The 22,074-nt window shown below is 44.2% G+C and overlaps 1 protein-coding gene across 4 annotated transcripts in view; it reads left to right on the top strand.

Annotated features, from left to right (window-relative positions):
* The window catches only part of LOC112251558 (transducin-like enhancer protein 4), a 93,972-nt gene that overhangs the window by 2,305 nt on the left and 69,593 nt on the right, over window positions 1-22,074 (top strand). For all 4 annotated transcript variants that reach the window (XM_042322101.1, XM_042322102.1, XM_042322103.1 and 1 more), the window contains exons 2-3: window positions 16,113-16,210; window positions 18,569-18,632. In XM_042322101.1, the coding sequence (XP_042178035.1) occupies window positions 16,113-16,210; window positions 18,569-18,632 (162 nt within the window). The remainder of the gene's footprint in view (window positions 1-16,112; window positions 16,211-18,568; window positions 18,633-22,074) is intronic.

Genomic DNA, 22,074 nt, shown 5'->3' with positions numbered 1-22,074 from the left:
CTAGCTTGCTGTTGCTAGCTAATTTGTCCTGGTATATAAACATTGGGTTGTTATTTTACCTGAAATGCACAAGATGCTCAACTCCGACAATTAATCCACAGATAAAACGATAAACCAAATCTGTTTTTCTCGTCATCTCTCCTCCTTCCTTAAGGCTTCTTTTTCTTCTTTGGACTTTATATGGCGGTTGGCAACCAACTAGCATTACTACAACCTACCGGAGTGTGGACCTAAGTTCATCTTTCAGTCACCCACGTATATGCTCCTAAAAACCAATGAGGAGATGGGAGAGGCCGGACTTGCAGCGCGTTGAGCGTCACAAATAGAACCAATTTATATTTTAGCGCCTGGCCACGCAGAGACTCGCTGACACCCACGAGCAGTGTGTGTGTGCAGTGATTGAATAACATGTAGGTGTAAATTTATTTAGCAATGCTCGTGTACATGATGTGAGCGGTGTGGTCAGCATGTTAGTCACATTTTAGTAATTCCATCCTTCTTAGTTTGCTATTATCAGTCGACTAAAACTCTGTTTAGTCGCTTTAGGGACTAGGGTCGTTCCATTTGATTTCCAAATTGTTTTGACATCACCCCTTTTGATTTGAACGAAACCTACAGTATACATATTTTCCCATGGTGGAAGTGGTCAGAAACTAACTTTTGGGACCTGAATACCAAAACATTTAGGAGATAGAAGTGCCCAAAAATAAAACTTGCACCTTGTCTTTTCCTACTGATAACTTCTGTATTGAGGGAAAACGGTACTTACTACGACTGTGATATGTGGTTGTCTCAACTAGCTACAGTATCTTAAGATGAATGCACTTACTGTGAGTCGATTTGGATAAAAGTGCCTTCTAAATGACCAAGATACAAAAATGTTGGTATATGTTTTGGCTGATAAATGTACTAAAATGGGAATAACATTTAAATGTAAACTTTCAAATGGTAGCACAAAGATGGTTGGAAGTTCACACATTAGAGAATGTTGACTTTAATTGGAATATCAGTTAATATCATATTGTTAATATTCCACAGGTAACCTATTGAAATCATCGAAATATAGATAATAGAATAGACATTTCCAATTAAGTTGACATTCGACATTGGGTTGACCGGCAGCTATCTTTGTGGTAGTAATTGTAAGTTAAAATTACATTTCAATGATGTACCAGCTTAATTAGTGTTCTGAAGGGATATGTCCATTCTATGAATTATTTCTACAGTATGATTGAAATGACACTCACCCTGTATTCAGTATGTTGCACAAACACCTCAGATGATGTAAAATAAGGTCTAAGCTAAAACATTTGAGAAGGTGAAGAAAATCTCACTTTATGTTTTTTTAAATAATTTACGTTATAAAGGTTAGAAAATTACAGTTTTTATTTAAAAAAATGCTTTTCAATAAATTAGAAAATAGTTTGACCAACCTGTTTGTAAGCTTTTAAGTAAAATCAAGCTCAACTGTTTATCTTTTCCTGTGATGATGTCCATGGTAGGGTGGTGTATGCAACATGGGTCAACTTTGAGCACCTCAATCTCCTAAATGTTTTGGCATTCAGTTCAAGAAGTCACTTTCTGACGTCTTCTACCATGGGCAAAATGTATGGAAAGTTTTGTTCAAATCAAAAGGGATGCGTTTGAAAAGTGATTGAAATCAAATGGAACTACAGGAAAGGGAGGGCCGAACATGATGCCCCCATTCACATCGATGGGGCTGTAGTGGAGCGGGTTGAGAGTTTCAAGTTCCTTGGTGTCCACATCACCAATAAACTATCATGGCCCAAACACACCAATAAAGCCGTGAAGAGGGCACGACAACACCTTTTCCCCCTCAGGAGACTGAAAATATTTGGCATGGATCCCCAGATCCTCAAACAGTTCTACAGCTGCACCCTCGAGAGCATCCTGACCGGTTGCATCACAGCCTGGTATGGCAACTGCTCGACATCCGACTGTAAGGCGCTACAGAGGGTAGTGTGTACGGCCCAGTATATCACTGGGACCAAGCTTCCTGCCATCCAGGACCTATATACTAAGTGCTGTCAGAGGAAGGCCCAAAACATTGTCAGAGACTCCAGTCACCCAAGTCACAGACTGTTCTCTCTGCTATCGCACGGCAATTGGTACCAGAGCACCAAGTCTAGGACCAAAAGGCTCCAAGGATCGAACCCTTTTTTTCAATTTCCACCTAAAATTACATACACAAATCTAACTGCCTGTAGCTCAGGACCTGAAGCAAGGATATGCATATTCTTGATACCATATTTGAAAGGAAACACTTTGAAGATTGTGGAAGTGTGAAATGAATGTAGGAGAACATAACACCTGGTAAAAGAAAACATGTTTTACATTTTTTGTTGTTGTTCCATCATCTTTGAAATGCAAGAGAAAGGCCATATATCCAGATAGAAGTCTTTGTGTAATTTAGAGCTTGGCCAACAGATGGCAGCAGTGTGTGTACAAAGTTTCAGACTGATCCAGTGAAGCATTACATTACTACACTATATTTTGTAACAAGTCTGCCAGGAGTTTGCCCAAATGTGCCGAATTGGTCAATTGATACATTTTCAAGTACATAACTATAGAGAACATACAAAAATGCTATGGTAATAAAAATGTATGTTTACACACATCCAGAAATGTCATAAATGATGGATAATTAGCTTCCCTACAGAACAAAACACTAACCTTCACACATCTAGATGGCCATGCGGGATGGTTGTGGAGCCAGAGACAGCAGAGGTTCAAACTGTAGAACCCAGTTCCTACATTTGAATATAAAAATGGATTTTATAAAACAAAACTATGCTACATTTTATCTCTGGGACCCTCAGGATGACAAATCAGAGCAAGATTACTGAATATAAGTACATTATTTACCTTCAGAGGTGAATGTATCAAACCAGTTACCCTGATAAAAGTGTTTTGATGTTGTGCACTCTCCTCAAACAACAGCATGGTATTTTTTCACTGTAATACCTACTGTAAACTGGACACTGCAGTTAGATAAACAAGAATTTAAGCTTTCTTAAAGACATGTCTATGAAAGTCCTGGAAAGTATGCTGTTACTTACATCGTCATTCTAGTCACATTAGTGCACGTTAGCAACAACGCCCCGGTTTAGGGACACCGATCCCGTATTAACAGCTTCTACCCCCAAGCCATAAGACTGCTGAATTAATCAAATGGCCACCCAGACTATTTATATTGACATGCCCCCCTTTATTTTTACACTGCTGCTACTCGCTGTTTATTATCTATGCATAGACACTTTACCCATACTTACATGTACAAAATAATTCTACTAACCTATACCCCCACACATTGACTTGGTACCGGAATCTTCTGTGTATAGCCTTGTTATTTTTATTGTGTTACTTTTTCTTTTTCTTTTACTATTTTTACTTTAGTTTATTTATTAAATATTTTCTTAACTCTTTCTTGAACTGCATTGTTGTTAAGGGCTTCTTAGTAAACATTTCACGGTAAAGGTGTACACCTGTATTCGGAGCATGTGACAAATAAAATTTGATTTGACCTGACGAATTGAGGCTGTTCTGCGGGCAAAAGGGGGTGCAACTCAATATTAGGAAGGTGTTCCTAATATGTTGTGCACTTAGTGTATCTTAAACGTATGTCTGCATTCAGATATGGATTGGGACAGGGATGCTGTTTTGATTTGCCAATTCATAGGCAAGTTCTCTGCATTTGATGCTACTAAGCCCATGAAACTGGCCCGCACGATTCTTGATATATTTAGCAAGCTTAGACTCCATGTCATCAGTTCAGAACTTGTGTACCTCCTCTACTATGTCATAGGCTCTCTTTCAGACACAGGTACATACATGTTTGTTTTCTTTTTTGTCAATGTACCTCTTCAGTGTCATAGTCAATTTGTTTATCCCTTGCTGCTGCTCAAATGGACTTCTTCCCTTCTCTCACATCCTTGGCTCCTCTCTCAAGAACCCAAAGGGGGGCCAGACCCGCGCTTTTTTAATGTTTGTATACACAAGGCGTGATGACGTCTGCTCTGTGTAACAATAAAAGTTCACTATCTTGAGTTCATATGCATGACACATTGCAAAAACACTATGCATATTATGCATAAAACTGTCAAAATGTAATCATAATTTGTATGGGATATGGTGGCCATTGGCTAAATTTACTCCAAGGCAAACATTTGGACTATATTAGCCCACACAGCTACAAGGATGCAACTTTCATGCTAGTTTTAGGACCTCATATTGTAGCTTATAGAGACCCCAACTGAAGTACAAAACAATCTTAAAACTTTATACTTTGGTTTAGATACAGGCATCATGAAACCTATAACCCAATAATTCATCTGACTTTATGAAAAACATTTTTGGGGACCTTACCACTTTTTCCATGTGGTTTCTTCTGTCAAAGACTTGATGAAATGATGACCTCTTCATAAAAATGTGGCTCAACTTACCTCACTCCCCTTACATCCACTGACTAGTGACCACTTTGTCTTTACCTGTCGGGATTCACAGCATGGACTTAAATTTAACATGGTATTATATGATGTTAAACACAGAAGGAATCCTTGTAGTTTACATATTTTGATTGTTTGATGGTGCAGGCTTTGGTGGAGGACATCAGCTCCTGCTCGCTTAGACAGAGAGTGTGTGTGTGTGTGTGTGTGTGTGTGTGTGTGTGTGTGTGTGTGTTGACTGTGAACACCCCCCACAGACAGTGTTGTGATAGAAGGTGTCTGGAGAGAGTTGATCTGGCCCTAGACTGATCCTGATCTGATGGGAGCAGACTCGCACAGGAGGGAACTTACCGCAGGCAGACAGGGGCAGCGTGTATGTGTGTGTCTGAGTCTGTATCTGTCTGTGTGTGTATGTGGCAGGAACAGAGAGCCTGCTTACTGCTCCACCTGGATGCCATTGCCATGTTGCAGCACTGCCTGGCACTGTGCATATGCGTGTATGCATTCTGTTCTTTGGCAGAACTGGAGTGGAGAGGCAACGGAACAGTTCATACTCCCCGTGACTATTCAGAGTCTGCAGAAAGGAGCTTTTCACAAACTGTGCTTTTAACTGTTAGTAATCTCTCACTTCCCTAGTAAATCTGGCCTTGTGTGTCTTCTGAACTTTAGGCCCGTATTAATACTATAGCTGGGTCCTGTCTGTACTGGGTCTGTCCTCAGTCTTCTAGGCCTCTAAAGGTAACAGCCAATTAAACAAACCAACACACAAATCACATATGTGGGGGTAGGGCGCACGGTGGCGTACGTTAACTCGGTCTCGCTGTTGTGTAGTTCGCTTGTTTTCCTCTGGACACATCTGTATTGTTGGACTTGTTTTTCTGTTTGTACATCCATACTTTAATGAAATACATGTACAGTACCAGTCAAAAGTTTGGACACACCTACTCATTCCAAGGTTTTTCTTAATTTTTTTTACTGTTTTCTACGTTGTAGAATAATAGTGAAAACATCAAACTATGAAATAACACATATGGAATCATGTAGTAACCAAAAAAGTGTTCAACAAATCAAAAGAAATGTTATATTTGAGATTCTTCAAATATTTGCACACTCTTGGCATTCTCTAAACCAGCTTCATGAGGTAGGTACCTGGAATGCATTTCAATTAACAGGTGTGCCTTGTTAAAAGTTAATTTGTGGAATTTATATCCTTCTTAATGCGTTTGAGCCAATCAGTTGTGTTTTGAAAAGGTAGGGGTGGTATACAGAAGATAGCCCTATTTGGTAAAAGACCATTTTATGGCAAGAACAGCTCAAATAAGCAAAGAGAAATGACAGTCCATCATTACTTTAAGACATGAAGGTCAGTCAGTTCGGAAAATTTCAAGAACTTTGAAAGTTTCTTCATGTGCAGTCGCAAAAACCATCAAGTGCTATGATGAAACTGGCTCTCATGACGACCACAACAGGAAAAGAAGACCTAGAGTTATCTCTGCTGCAGAGGATAAGTTCATTAGAGTTACAACCTCAGACATTTTAGACCAAATAAATGCTTCACAGAGTTCAAGTAACAGACACATCTCAACATCATCTATTCAGAGGAGATTGCATGAATCAGGCCTTCATGGTCAAATTCCTGCAAAGAAACCACTACTAAAGGACACAAATAATAAGACGAGACTTGCTTGGGCCAAGAAACATGAGCAATGGACATTAGACCAGTGGAAATCTGTCCTTTGGTCTGATGAGTCCAAATGTGCAATTTAAAAAAATTCCAACCGCTGTGTCTTTGTGAGACGCAGAGTAGGTGAATAGATGATCTCTGCATGTGTGGTTCCCACTGTGAAGCATGGAGGAGGAGGTGTGATGGTGTGGGGGTGCTTTACTGGTGACACTGTCTGTGATTTATTTAGAATTCAAGGCACACTTAACCAGCATGGATACCACAGTATTCTGCAGCGATATGCCATCCCAATTGGTTTGCGCTTAGTGGGACGATCATTTGTTTTTCAACAGGACAATGACCAAACACACCTCCAGGCTGTGTAAAGGCTATTTGACCAAGAAGGAGAGTGATGGAGTGCTGCATCAAATGACCAGGCCTCCACAATCACCCAACCACAACCCAATTGAGATGGTTTGGGATGAGTTTGAACACAGAGTGAAGGAAAAGCAGCCAACAAGTGCTCAGCATATGTGGGAACTCCTTCAAGACTGTTGGAAAGGCATTCCAGCTGAAGCTGGTTGAGAAAATGCCAAGAGTGTGCAAAGCTCTCATCAAGGCAAAAAGTGGCTCTTTTGTGGAATTTTAAATATAAAATCTATTTTGATTTGTTTAACACTTTTTTGGTTACTACATGATTCCATATGTGTTATTTCAATGTTTTGATGTCTTCACTATTATTCTACAATGTAGAAAATAGTAAAAAAATAAAGAAAAACACTTGAATGAGTAGGTGTGTCCAAACTTTTGACTGGTACTGTACATTCTGTACTGTACTTCTTCATCCATACTGTTACCTGCTTTTTTTTCTCCAATCCAAGATGGCGTAGCAGTCAGACGTCTTTGTCCTGTTGTGTCCCTTGTATATATAATTTTACATCTTTTTTGTCGCATATCCTTTCAAATATTTTGCTAAACCTCAACATCTAAATACTCTCCTGCAACCCACCTCACCCAATGTGGCGTGAATCTGCTTTTTTCCCCTAAAGTATTTATATTTACTTCGGATCTGGAATCCCTCAACTGAAGCTAGCCAGCTAACTACCAGCTATCAGTCAGCAAACCGTTGCCAGCGGTCATCAGCTAACCTTCAGCTCGGAAAGCTCTCGTCAGTTCGAACAATGTGACTAACCAGAGCATAATGGACCTGTTATTTTTATCCCTGGATTCCTACCGCAAACGGAACATTTTCATCTGGATCTTCACAACTAGCTAACCGCAATCCCGGATGACTACTCCTGGCTAACGTTTCCATCCCAGAGCAAGCACCAATTAGCTTGAAGCTAGCCCGGCCAGGGCTCCTGTGCTACCACCGAAGTATACTCCTGGGCTACAATATCCGGACCCCTTATACAGCCGGTCTGGGGGTGCATGGAACCCTGCAGATCCCCTACGACTGGAATACCGACATAATCTGCCCGAGGACCTCAACAGGCCCCTCGGGCGCGACGCCCGCTGAAGGCCCATTATGCTAACCAGCTAGGCCTGCTAGCTAGCTAGAGCTACTTGGAACCCTACTAATTCCATGACTGGTCTATCGACGTCACCGCACGAAGAGGCAAAAACAGACTTACCCCCACCGCGACGTCCCCCAAAGGCTAACTTTCTAGCCCCTGCTATCTGCTTGCTTGCTAACCCGGTCTGCTAATTGCTAGCTTGCCTGCCTGGTCTGCTAACTGCTAGCCCTTGCTAACTGCTTGCTAACCCGGTCTGCTAACTGCTAGTTTGCCCCGGTCTACTAACTGCTAGCTGCCGGCCTGCTAACTGCTAGCTTACCTGCCCGGTCTGTAACTGCTAGCCCATGCTAACTGCTTGCTTGCTAACACGGCCTGCTTACTGCTAGCTTGCCCTGGTCTACAAGCTGCTAGCTTGTTTAGCCCCGGCCTACTAACTGTTAGCTTGTTAGCATCGGTCTGCTAACTGTCTCAATCGCTGTGTCCCTCACTGGACCCATATGTTCACTTGGCTACACATGCCTCTCTCTAATATCAATATGCCTTGTCCATTACTGTCCTGGTTAGTGATTACTGTCTTATTTCACTGTAGAGCTTCTAGCCCTGCTCAATATGCCTTAACCAACCATGTTGTTCCACCTCCTACATATGCGATGACATCACCTGGTTTCAAACATCTCTAGAGACTATATCTCTCTCTTCATTACTCAATGCCTAGGTTTACCTCCAATGTACTCACATCCTACCTTACCTTTGTCTGTACAATATGTCTTGAATCTATGCTATAGTGCCCAGAATCCTGCTCCTTTTACTCTCTGTTCTGAACGTGCTAGACGGCCAGTTCGTATAGTCTTTAGCCTTACCCTTATCCTACTTCTCCTCTGTTCCTCTGGTGATGTGGAGGTTAATCCAGGTCCTGCAGTGCCTAGCTCGACTCCCACCCCCAGGTGCTCTCATTTGTTGACTTCCGTAAACGTAAAAGCCTTGGTTTCATGCATGTTAACATTAGAAGCCTACTCCCTAAGTTTGTTTTACTCACTGCTTTAGCACACTCTGCCAACCCAGATGTCTTAGCCGTGTCTGAATCCTGGCTTAGGAAAACCACCAAAAACCATGAAATCTCCATTGCTAACTATAATGTTTTCCGCCAAGATAGAACTGCCAAAGGGGGTGGTGTTGCAATCTACTGCTAAGATAGTAATACAGAACTCTGCAGGCTATCTAAGTCTGCACCCAAACAATTTGAGCTTCTACTTCTAAAAATGCACCTTTCCAGAAACAAGTCTCTCACTGTTGCCGCTTGCTATAGACCTCCCTCTGCCCCCAGCTGTGCCCTTGATACCATATGTGAATTGATTGCCCCCCATCTATCTTCTGAGCTTGTGCTACTAGGTGACCTAAACTGGGTCATGCTTAACACCCCGGCCACCCTACAAACTAAGCTTGATGCCCTCAATCTCACACAAATTATCAATGCACCTACCAGGTACAACCCCAAATCAGTAAACACGGGCACCCTCATAGATGTCATCCTAACTAATTTGCCCTCCAAATACACCTCTGCTGTTTTCAATCAAGATCTCAGCGATCACTGCCTCATTGCCTGCATCCGTAATGGGTCTGCGACCAAACGACCAACCCTCATCACTGTCAAACGCTCCCTAAAACATTTCTGCGAGCAGGCCTTTCTAATCGACCTGGCCGGGGTATCCTGGAATGACATTGACCTCATCCCGTCAGTAGATGATGCCTGGCTATTCTTTAAATTGCCTTCCTCACCATCTTAAATAAGCATGCTCCTCTCAAAAAAATTTAGAACTAGGAATAGATATAGTCCTTGGTTCACTCCAGACCTGTCTGCCCTTGACCAGCACAAAAACATCCTGTGGTGTTCTGCATTAGCATCGAATAGCCCCTGTGATATGCAACTCTTCAGGGAAGTTAGGAACAAATATACACAGGCAGTTAGAAAAGCTAAGGCTAGCTTTTTCAAACAGAAATGTGCATCCTGTAGTACTAACTCAAAAAAGTTCTGGGACACTGTAAAGTCCATGGAGAATAAGAGCACCTCCTCCCAGCTGCCCACTGCTCTGAGGCTAGGAAACACTGTCGCCACCGATAAATCCACTATAATTGAGAATTTCAATAAGCATTTCTCTACGGCTGGCCATGCTTTCCACATGGCTACCCCTACCCCGGTCAACTGCCCGGGACCCTCCACAGCAACCCACCAAAGCCCCCACCATTTCTCCTTTACCCAAATCCAGATAACTGATGTTCTGAAAGAGCTGCAAAATCTGGACCCCTACAAATCAGCCGGTCTAGACAATCTGGACACTCTCTTTCTACAATTATCTGCCGAAATTGTTGCAACCCCTATTACTAGCCTGTTCAACCTCTATTTCGCATCGTCTGAGATTCCCAAAGATTGGAAAGCTGCCGCGGTCATCCTCCTCTTCAAAGGGGGTGACACTCTAGACCCAAACTACTACAGACCTATATCTATCCTACCCTGTCTTTCTAAGGTCTTCGAAAGCCAAGTTAACAAACAGATTACTGACCATTTTGAATCCCACCATACCTTCTCCGCTATGCAATCTGGTTTCAGAGCTGGTCATGGGTGCACCTCAGCCACGCTCAAGATTCTAAACGACATCATAACCGCCATCGATAAGAGACATTACTGTGCAGCCGTATTCATCGACCTGGCCAAGGCTTTCAACTCTGTCAATCACAACATTCTTATTGGCAGACTCGACAGCCTTGGTTTCTCAAATGATTGCCTTGCCTGGTTTACCAACTACTTCTCTGATAGAGTTCAGTGTGTCAAATCGGAGGGCCTGTTGTCCGGACCTCTGACAGTCTCTATGGGTGTGCCACAGGGTTAAATTCTCGGGCTGACTCTCTTTTCTGTATACATCAATGATGCTGCTCTTGCTGCTGGTGATTCTCTGATCCACCTCTACGCAGACGAGACCATTCTGTATACTTCTGGCCCCTCCTTGGACACTGTGTTAACTAACCTTCAGACGAGCTTCAATGCCATACAACCCTCCTTCCGTGGCCTCCAACTGCTCTTAAACGCAAGTAAAACTAAATGCATGCTATTCAACCGATCACTGCCCGCACCTGCTCGCCCGTCCAGCATCACTACTCTGGACGGCTCTGACTTAGAATACGTGGACGACTACAAATACCTGGGTGTCTGGTTAGACTGTAAACTCTCCTTCCAGACTCACATTAAGCATCTCCAATCCAAAATTAAATCTAGAATCGGCTTCCTATATCGCAACAAAGCATCCTTCACTCATGCTGCCAAACATACCCTCGTAAAACTGACCATCCTACCGATCCTCGACTTCGGTGATGTCATCTATAAAATAGCCTCCAACACTCTACTCAACAAACTGGATGCAGTCTATCACAGTGCCATCCGTTTTGTCACCAAAGCCCCATACACTACCCACCATTGCGACCTGTACGCTCTCGTTGGTTGGCCCTCGCTTCATACTCGTCGCCAAACCCACTGGCTACAGGTTATCTACAAGTCTCTGCTAGGTAAAGCCCCGCCTTATCTCAGCTCACTGGTCACCATAGCAGCACCCACTTGTAGCACGCGCTCCAGTAAGTATATCTCATTGGTCACCCCCAAAGCCAATTCCTCCTTTGGTCGTCTCTGCTGCCCATGACTGGAACGAATTGCAAAAATCTCTGAAGCTGAAGACTCACATCTCCCTCACTAGCTTTAAGCACCAGCTGTCAGAGCAGCTTACAGATCACTGCACCTGTACATAGCCCATCTGTAAACAGCCTATCTATCTACCTACCTCATCCCCATACTGGTATTTATTTATTTATTTATTTTGCTCCTTTGCACCCCAGTATCTCTACCTGCACATTCATCCTCTGCCAATCTACCATTCCAGTGTTTAATTGCTATATTGTAATTCCTTCCCCACCATGGCCTATTTATTTCCTTAACTTACCTCATTTGCACTCACTGTATATAGACTTTTTGTTTTCTTTTGTTCTACGGTATCATTGACTGTGTTTTGTTTATTCCATGTGTAACTCTGTGTTGTTGTATGTGTCGAATTGCTACACTTTATCTTGGCCAGGTCGCAGTTGCAAATGAGAACATGTTCTCAACTAGCCTACCTGGTTAAATAAAGGTGAAATAAATCAAAATCAAAAATAAATAGCAAACAGGTTCTAAATCAGTTATGAACACATCAATCCAGAATAACTGGTCTCTGTTCTGCAATCTCAACACTCATTCTCTCCTCAGTCAAGGCCCTTGTTGTTCTTTATAAAAATAACTGATCTGACCATGGTTTGGAACCACTCCAAACCCTCTTTTCACCGCCAATCCCTCCATTTATAATCCAGAATTGGATGGCGGAGGCTTTTGCCTCTCACCACAATGGAGAGCCACCATCTCCAAATGGTTTTGTATTGTGACTGACTGGCAGCCTGGCTAGTGCCCTGGTATCAACACCTTCAAGCGTTAAATGAGGGCTCCGCTCCAGCTAAGATGCTGCTTGCCTGGAAATGTGGGGAATCGAAAGAGGTGTGTGTCTGTCTTAGGGCTTTGGTGGGTGTGATCTGCCCCCCCTGAGAGAGAGAGAGAGAGAGAGAGAGAGGGGCGCCCGCACCCAAAAATTCTGAAAGGTGACATTTGCGCGATTGGTTTTCTATCGCTCATTTGCACGTCACGTCAATGATATCATGTCACCGTGTGGGACTGTGGGTCAATTAACCTTGTTGGACTGGGTACCCTGATTTTAGTTTGTGAGCTAGGCAGGCTACTGCCTGGGAAGGTCTCCCACTCAGAAGTACGAGATGGGGAGGGGGGCGGAGGTAGGTTGACCTCAGGTCTCCCCACTGGAAGCCCGAAGTAGGGGGGACGGGGGAATCTATCAAATAGCGCACCTCTAACTTAGTACAGTACTAATGCAATTAGTAAAATCAGTCACTATGAAATGCTACCAAATAAACCAACATTTATTCATTATACTGTGAATATATAGTTGCACAGACATATTGTTGCATTTTTTTCTGGTTTGTGCGAAGTCGTTAAGAATAATATAAAACCAGTCTGCCACCACCACCATAAGCTAGAACCGCCACTGACGAGAACATGCACACACATATCCCCTACATCCGGGATCATATTAACACTTCCCTCCTACACTTGGTACTCTTCATCTATTCATGTGCCTTTACCCTAAATATTTCACCAGCTCATGATTATTTGATACCCCTCAGAACATCTCTCTCCTGAGACGGAGTGAGAAAGACATAGAGATGGAAAGCGAGAGCGATAGAGAGGAAGGGAAGGATAGGCAAAGAGAGAGGAAGCGGGTGGCAGAACAGAAAGTGTGCCATAGAGCAGAGAGAAGCTCTGCAGTCCTGATCAGTCCCAGACCCGCATCGGTTTCCTTACCTCCCATGCTGCGGCTGCCAGCTCAGAAACACCAGCCTAAATTGAATGTTTCCCCCAGTGATTGATAGACAGATGAGGGGGAAGGAGGGCTGTGGCCCGGCTGCTGGCTCTGTACTGTTATGTGATCTCCTGGCTCAGTCCACCCCCCCACACACACACACCCATAGATAATCCTTCTTAATTTTCGGCTCGCCCTGCTCCAGCTCTGCTCTGGATACTCTAAATTGTGATTGACTGCTGTTGTCCCACATAGCTGGTCTGTCTGTTTTCCCACTCCCTCCCTTCCCTCCTCTCCTAGATTAACCAGATCAGTTTGAGTTTTTGGGATCCCCCATGCTGTCTGACACCACCAGGGCCAAACAGAGCCACACTGAGATGAGAGTCCCGTGTATGCCCCCCCCCCACACACACTCTTAGATAAACAGGTTATTTGGCGTTCCCCATAGGAGAAGGGGTTCTACTCCGTGGAAATGGTTTTACCTCGAACCAATAAGGGTTTTTCAAAGAGTTCTGCCATTGGGAACAGCTGAAAAACCCTTTTAGGAGTCTAATATTCCCCTGGCTGTGTGTTGGCGACCCCCACTGTCTGAGCTGCCATCTGTCATATGCCAGGCCAAACCCCAAACTCAAGGCTCATCCAGGACCAGTCATGGAGGGCCCTGAGCTCTGAGAACAGACCACGCTGGGTCTATAGTCATGTCTCTCTTTGTCTGAGTCAACCACAACCACAATCTGACCCATACAGAAAACCTGACTCACTTTGAGGAATGTGTTATTGTGAGTGAGGGCTTATGTAAAATGGACAGTAGTCAGTCTGGACTGTAGTTTGTGGTGGTCCAGTGTCTAGTCAGATGGTTTGTTAGAGTGCAGTAGGGAGATATGCCATCTCTTCTCTATCTCCCGCCCCTGCGTGTGTTTGTCAGACCAGTGTGATGTGAATCAAGGTCAGTGGGGATTCGTCGGCAGCCGCCTCTTCCCCCTCCCCCTTCGGGGTTGTGTACTGAGTTAAGCCTGTCTGTCCAGCCAGCCGACACCCAGCCACAGCACTAGGCTAGCTGCTCAGCCCGCAGCTTAATTACTGAAAAGCCCACAGAGTGTCTGACCTCCACCGTTAGCCTAATTGAAATTTAATTGAATTTTCCTTGTCTAGACTAATTAAGCTCCTACTGAAACCGCCAATATTTTAGCCACCTAGCCTAGCTAGCCTCTGGACGACCGGGACGCGCATCCTATGGTGTGGGAAGAGAGGAAAGAAAGGGGGAGGAAAGAGGTAGAGCTGAGGAAGGCAAAGGGGAGAGGTCTGGTATTGGCTCTCAGGGGTGGGTGTGGTGAGAAAGAGAGATGGAGTGAGAGAATGAGAGGAGGGAGAGAGAGATTGACAGAGTGGTGCAGACTAAAGTGAGGTCGGGAGTGTGAGGTTAGCAGCCTACGCCACTGACCTGGAGCATGTGGTTAAATAACACTGAGCAGTGGCACTCATCGTCTGCCTAATATCAGTTTTGTGTTTCTGTGTGTGTGTGTCTGGCATTGTCCCAGGCTTGTTGTGTGCAGCCCCATTTAGTACAAGGGCTTGCTGTGTGTGTGTGCATATATACACAGTACCAGTCAAGGGTTAAGACACACCTACTCATTCAAGGGTTTTTCTTTATTTTTACTATTTTCTACATTGTAGAATAATAGTGAAGACATCACAACTATGAAATAACACATATGGAATCACGTAGTAACCAAAAAAGTGTCAAACAAATCAAAATATATTTTTTATTTGATAATCTTCAAAGTAGCCACCCTTTGCCTTGATGACAGCTTTGCACACTCTTGGCATTCTCTCAACCAGCTTCACCTGGAATGCTTTTCCAAGTCTTGAAGGAGTTCCCACATATGCTGAGCACTTGTTGGCTGCTTTTCCTTCACTCTGTGGCCCAACTCATTCCAAACTATCTCAATTGGGTTGAGGTTGGGTGGTTGTGGAGGCCAGATCATCTGATGCAGCACTCCATCTCTCCTTTTTGGTCAAATAGCCCTTACACAGCCTGGAGGTGTGTTGAGTCATTTTCCTGTTGAAAAACAAATGATCGTCCCACTAAGCGCAAACCAGATGGGATGGCGTATCGCTGCAGAATGCTGTGGAAGTCATGCTGGTTAAGTGTGCCATGAATTCTAAATAAATCACAGACAGTATCACCAGTAAAGCGCCCCCACACCATCGCACCTCCTCCTCCATGCTTCACGGTGGGAACCCCTCATGCGGAGATCATCCGTTCACATACATACAGAGGTGTGGAACCAAAAATCTCAAATTTGGACACATCAGACCAAATTTCCATGTATGCATGCATGTGTGTCAGTAGTATGTCCCTCCCTCATGACAATTCCAACCCCTCAGCTATAAATACCAGGTCACAATAACCCCCAATGGACCTTGTCACTCAGATTCATATCACCACAATCCCTTCTCCAAACCCCTGGAAACTCCACTAGCATCCATGTTTTTTTTCCTTTGCATCTAAAACAACAACATCCTTGATGTGTTTGTGTTTCCCCAACTACACAGCGAGTGGAACAACACCCAAAGTGCTTCAGACAGGCTCTTGGGGGAAGCTGGGTTCTCCAGGGAGGTGTTTGTTGAGATTCTTTGCTTTTAGCAGGTGAAAGACAGTGCAGTTTTAATGGTTGTGATTCACCATAAGTTATTCATTTGACACTTTCCCTTCCTCAGTGCTTTGTAGGCAGGAATACATTATCCAAGAGCATCCTGGCAGAGGAGAGAGGAGAGGAGAGCAGAGGAGAGAGGGATGCTAATGTTGTGTGAGAGGAGGAGTGAGACGGAGTCATTAAGAGCGAGAGTGAGAGAGGAGGATGACAGAGGAGAGGAGAAGAGGGTGCCAGGAGAGCGAGTGTTTGTGAAAGAGAGGGGGGTGGAGTGAGAGATGAAGAGAGCAAGGGCAGTGTTTTTTATGGTGTGTGTTGAAGTGACCTTACTCTCCCTTCTTCTTTCCTCTCCTTTATTTTCTCTCCCCCAGGTCCCTATTCAGCCTGGCCAGTCTTTCAAGTTCACAGTCCTGGAGACCCTGGACCGCATCAAGGAGGAGTTCCAGTTCCTCCAGGCTCAGTACCACAGGTGCTGTATACTCACTCACTAGCCTCCATCCATAGACTCCATTACAGATAGGATATACAGTGGGGCAAAAAAGTATTTAGTCAGCCACCAATTGTGCAAGTTCTCCCACTTAAAAATATGAGAGAGGCTTGTAATTTTCATCATAGGTACACTTCAACTATGACAGACAAAATTAGAAAAAAAATCCAGAAAATCACATTGTAGGATTTTTTAATTAATTAATTTGCAAATTATGGTGGAAAATAAGTATTTGGTGACCTACAAACAAGCAAGATTTCTGGCTCTCACAGGCCTGTAACTTCTTCTTTAAGAGGCTCCTCTGTCCTCCACTCGTTACCTGTATTAATGGCACCTGTTTTAACTTGTTATCAGTATAAAAGACACCTGTCCACAACCTCAAACAGTCAAACTCCAAACTCCACTATGGCCAAGACCAAAGAGTTGTCTAAGGACACCAGAAACAAAATTGTAGACCTTAAGCCAGTACATGTCCAGGCCCGTCTGAAGTTTGCTAGAGAGCATTTGGATGATCCAGAAGAAGATTGGGAGAATGTCATATGGTCAGATGAAACCAAAATATAACATTTTGGTAAAAACTCAACTCGTCATGTTTGGAGGACAAAGAATGCTGAGTTGCATCCAAAGAACACCATACCTACTGTGAAGCATGGGGGTGGAAACATCATGCTTTGGGGCTGTTTTTCTGCAAAGGGACCAGGATGACTGATCCGTGTAAAGGAAAGAATGAATGGGGCCATGTATCGTGAGATTTTGAGTGAAAACCTCCTTCCATCAGCAAGGGCATTGAAGATGAAACGTGTCTGGGTCTTTCAGCATGACAATGATCCCAAACACACCGCCCGGGCAACGAAGGAGTGGCTTCGTAAGAAGCATTTCAAGGTCCTGGAGTGGCCTAGCCAGTCTCCAGATCTCAACCCCATAGAAAATCTTTGGAGGGAGTTGAAAGTCCGTGTTGCCCAGCAACAGCCCCAAAACATCACTGCTCTAGAGGAGATCTGCATGGAGGAATGGGCCAAAATACCAGCAACAGTGTGTGAAAACCTTGTGAAGACTTACAGAAAACGTTTGACCTCTGTCATTGCCAACAAAGGGTATACAACAAAGTATTGAGATAAACTTTTGTTATTGACCAAATACTTATTTTCCACCATAATTTGCAAATAAATTAATTAAAAATCCTACAATGAGATTTTTGTGGATTTTTTCCCCTCATTTTGTCTGTCATAGTTGAAGTGTACCTATGATGAAAATTGCAGGCCTCTCTCATCTTTTTAAGTGGGAGAACTTGCACAATTGGTGGCTGACTAAATACTTTTTTGCCCCACTGTTCACACCACCCTCCATCATGCAGGCCTACATAGACTCTATAGCCACAATCCTAACTTGAGGTCAACACATGTAACTCAAATCTTCATACAAGTTTCTCATAAACATCAATACACGATTGTAGTAAAAGTCTGTGCTTCCCATATATCCGTGTGTCTGAAGATAGGAGACGGAGGATTGTGTCCTATATGAATTCTACCAATTAAGGTGCCTCAGGGGATAACAGTCCCTCCTCCTCTCTCCAAAGGACTGAGAGAGCCCCCTGGGAAACACTGCTGCTGCTCTACTTATTAGTCTGGGATTATTACACAGGCTACATTAGACATCAGCCGTAATTGTACTGTATGTGTATGTGTAAGCCAAGGACAGGTGCAGTGAACCATATGGTTGTTATAGCACAGTCATAACCATATGCAGGTACAGATTCTAACCTTATCCGTCTCAGTCTTAATGACACAGTGGCAGGGTGTTAGCCTGGTCCCAGATCTGTTTGTGCTGTTTTGCCAACTTCTATGTCTTTGTCATGCATATGAGTTGACAGGACAGTACAAACACCAGGGTGGCAGGGTGTGGTGATATGGGTCTATACTCCATATCATAGCAGAGTGATGGTGTGTTTCATCAGAGAGATAGTCTGAGTAGAGTTGACCTGCAGTGACCTTGGTGCTGGGAGCCCAGCCTCACAGCATGAGCTGAGTACTCATGGCCATATCTCTCTCGGTCACAGCTCTGTGAACAGTGTGCTGAAGCTAACATTGTTCTCCCACTGCAGCCTGAGACCCATCGGTCTCTCTGTCTGATCGATCTAGATCCATAACCTCTTTTCAGCTTTGACAAGAAGGAGAGATTCAGGTGGGGCTGCAGAGTAGACCGATACGGTTGGCCATAGTGTATGTCCTGCACTTGATCAGTTTGTTGACCTGTGTGTGTGTTTGGTTGTGTGTCTGTGTTTTCTGTTATGTGTGCGTGCGCGTGCATGGTTGCATGTATGTTTGTGTCTTGCCTCTGCAGCCTGAAACTGGAGTGTGAGAAGCTGGCCAGTGAGAAGACAGAGATGCAGAGACACTACATCATGGTGAGTTCAATTCTATTTACACTACCACACCACCGCTGGCTCACTGGAATCAATCAGACAACATGGAGGAGGAAGGCCCAGTCTCAGTCTGGCTTTACAAATGGACCCCTGTCCACTACACCAACATAGGAGGCTATCTAGCTTGTTGAAGAGCATCATCTGGTGAAGTGGTCTAAGGCACAACATATCAGTGCAAGAGGCGTCACTACAGACCCTGGTTCGATTCCAGGCTGTTTCACAACCGGCCGTGATTGGGAGTTCCATAGGGCCGTGCACAATTGGCCCAGTGTCGTCCAAGTCTAAGAATTTGTTCTTAACTGACTTGCCTAGTTAAATATTTTTTATTTTATTAAGTTAGGAGGATGAGACTGCCCAAAAACTCTCTCTCCCTCTGCAACAGCTTGAGCCCCTCCACGTCTGTCTGTCTCTGTCTGTCTGTCGTGCACCGACTCCAAATCACGGCCGGTTGTGATACAGCCTGGATTCGAACCAGGGTGTCTGTAGTGACACCTCTTGCACTGAGATATAGTGCCTTAGACGCTGCGCCACTTGGGAGCCAATTAAAGTGTTGGAATAAATACAGTGCATTCGGAAAGTATTCAGACCCCTTGACTTTGTCCACATTTTGTTACGTTACAGCCTCATTCTAAAATTGGTTTTTATTTTATTTTCATTAATCTACACACAATACCTGCAATACCACAATACCTGGGATGTGATCATTGTATGTTTTGCGTTTAGTTATTTCTGTTTTCCACTGAGCTGTATGTGTGTGTTCTGGACCTGGTAGTTATGGGTGCACCCGGGCGTTGTGCGGGGCTTAGTCCATCCCACCCTTGGAAAATCCCTTTGGGCCAGGAGCGGGGGCCAGCGTCTCGGGTGGGTGGGGGCTGGCGCACCCACTGAACAGAACACCCACTGATTGGAGTGGTCATTCATATTGTCTTTGAACTGTTATTGTTTTAATAATTTAAAAAATATATAAAAATAAGATGGAGAACAAGCTATGTAGGGAAACATAGTGAAGTTTTGGTGCAGGTACAGCCAACTAGCACAAAATCATATTGTGATATTGTCAAAACAAGACAAAAACAAAACTGTAGCAATTTATTTCCCCCCCATCACTACTAAAAGTAAACAAACTGTTCTCTGTGTCTCTGTACTTTATGGAGATTTCACGTTTGCAGGGTTTGATGGACGGTTGAGTTGGCAGTAGTTGGATAGATGTGTAGAAGCTTTTACTCCAGTATGAGGAGAGACCTCAGTGAACTTTGTTATAGACTGGGGCAGTCGGCGACATTTGATCAACTCTCATACATATTTATTAAATGTCATGACCTTTGTGACCACAGGACTGTTGGTCAACATCAGGAAGAAATAGGCTAAACGTCTGAGAATGAAGCATTTTCCATAGTGCTGGACTCCCTGGTCTCAATAGAAATGGAGAATGGCTTGGTGAGGCCAAATTACTTGAAATGGCGCCGGAGGAGATGGCTGCCGTTTTACGGGCTCTTGTGCTATTTTGTGTGTTTTTTCGCGTTGTTTGTAACTTATTTTGTTCATAATGTTCACAACGAAAAGAGCTCCTGAATATCAGAACAGCGATTACTCACCACAAACTGGACAAAGATTTTTTATTTAATGAGTCAGACGTGAAGGATTTAATGCTGATACTGGCCCAGGCCCAAATCCCCGTCATTCACATGAAGAAGAGACGGAGATACAAGGGACGCAGGTTCGGGGGCCTTGTGAGAATTAGTCAGTGAGTGGGTAACCCGCCTCTACCATATGTTCTATTGGCCAACGTGCAATCATTGGAGAATAAACTGGATGAGCTCCGTTCAAGACTATCCTACCAACAGGACATTAATAAAAACTGTAATATCTCATGTTTCACCGAGTCGTGGCTGAACGACGACATGGATAATACACAGTTGGCTGGGTTTCTTGTGCATCGGCAAGACAGAACAGCTGCCTCCGGTATGACAAGGGGTGGCGGTCTGTGTCTATTTGTCAATAACAGCTGGTGCGCGAAATCTAATATTAATTATATGATTTTACGGAGTTGTCTATTCACAACCACAAACAGATGCTGGCACTAAGACCGCACTCAACGAGCTGTATAAGGCCATATGCAAACAAGAAAAAGCTCATCAAGAGAAGGGCGCTCATAGTGGCCGGAGACTTTAATGCAGGGAAACATAAATCCATTTTACCTCATTTCTACCTGCATGTTACATGTGCGACCAGAAGAAAAAAAACTCTAGACCACTTTTACTCAAAACACAGAGATACGTACAAACTCTCCCTTGCCCTCCATTTGGCAAATTTGACTATAATCCTATCCTCCTGATTCCTGCTTACAGGCAAAAACTAAAGCAGGAAGTACCAGTGACTCGTTCAATGCGGAAGTGGTCAGATTACGCAGATGCTAAACTACATAACTGTTTCTAGCACAGACCTGGAATATGTTCCAGGATTCATCCGATGGCATTGAGGACTATACCGCATCAGTCACCGGCTTCATCAATAAGTGCATGGATGTCGTCGTCCCCACAGTGACCGTACGTACATACCCCAACCAGAAGCCATGGATTATAGGCTACATCTGAACTGAGCTAAAGGGTAGAGCTGCCGCTTTCAGAGAGTGGGACTCTAACCCGGATGATTATAAGAAATCCCGCTATGCCTTCTGATGAACCATCAAACAGGCAAAGCGTCAATACAGGACTAAGATTGAATCCTACTACACCGGCTCTGATGCTCGTTGGATGTGGCAGTGCTTGCAAACTATTACGTTGCAAACTAAACTATTACTATTAGCATGCATGAGAGCACAAGCTATTCCGGACGACTGTGTGATTTTGCTCTCCATAGCCGATGTGAGTAAGACATTTAATTAATTAAGGATCCGCCCCTTTTAAAAATGTTTTTGCCTAAAATGACACACCCAAATCTAACTGAAGCAAGGAAATGCATGTTCTTTTTTTTTTACCCACTTTTTCTCTCCAATTTTGTGGTATCCAATTGGTAGTTACAGTCTTGTCTCATCGCTGCAACTCCCGTACGGACTCGGGAGAGGCGAAGCTCGAGAGCCGTGCGTCCTCCAAAACACAACCCAACCAAGCCGCACTGCTTCTTGACACAATGCCCACTTAACAGAATCCAGCCGCACCAATGTGTCAGAGGGAACACTGTACACCTGGCGACCGTGTCAGCATGCACTGTGCCCGGCCCGCCACAGGAGTCGCTAGTGCGCGATGGAACAAGGACATCACCGCCGACCAAACCCTCACCTAACCCGGACGACGCTGGACCAATTGTGCGCCGCACCATGGGACTCCCGGTCACCGCCGGCTGCGACAGGGCCTGGACTCGAACCCAGAATCTCTAGTGGCACAGCTAGCAGTGCGATGCAGTGCCTTAGACTGCTACTCGGGAT

This window comes from Oncorhynchus tshawytscha, linkage group LG05 (assembly GCF_018296145.1).
Source record: "Oncorhynchus tshawytscha isolate Ot180627B linkage group LG05, Otsh_v2.0, whole genome shotgun sequence".
NCBI classification, from domain to species: Eukaryota; Metazoa; Chordata; class Actinopteri; order Salmoniformes; family Salmonidae; genus Oncorhynchus; species Oncorhynchus tshawytscha.
Note: the sequence above shows the minus strand (reverse complement) of the source record. Positions and strands in the feature narration are given on the sequence as shown.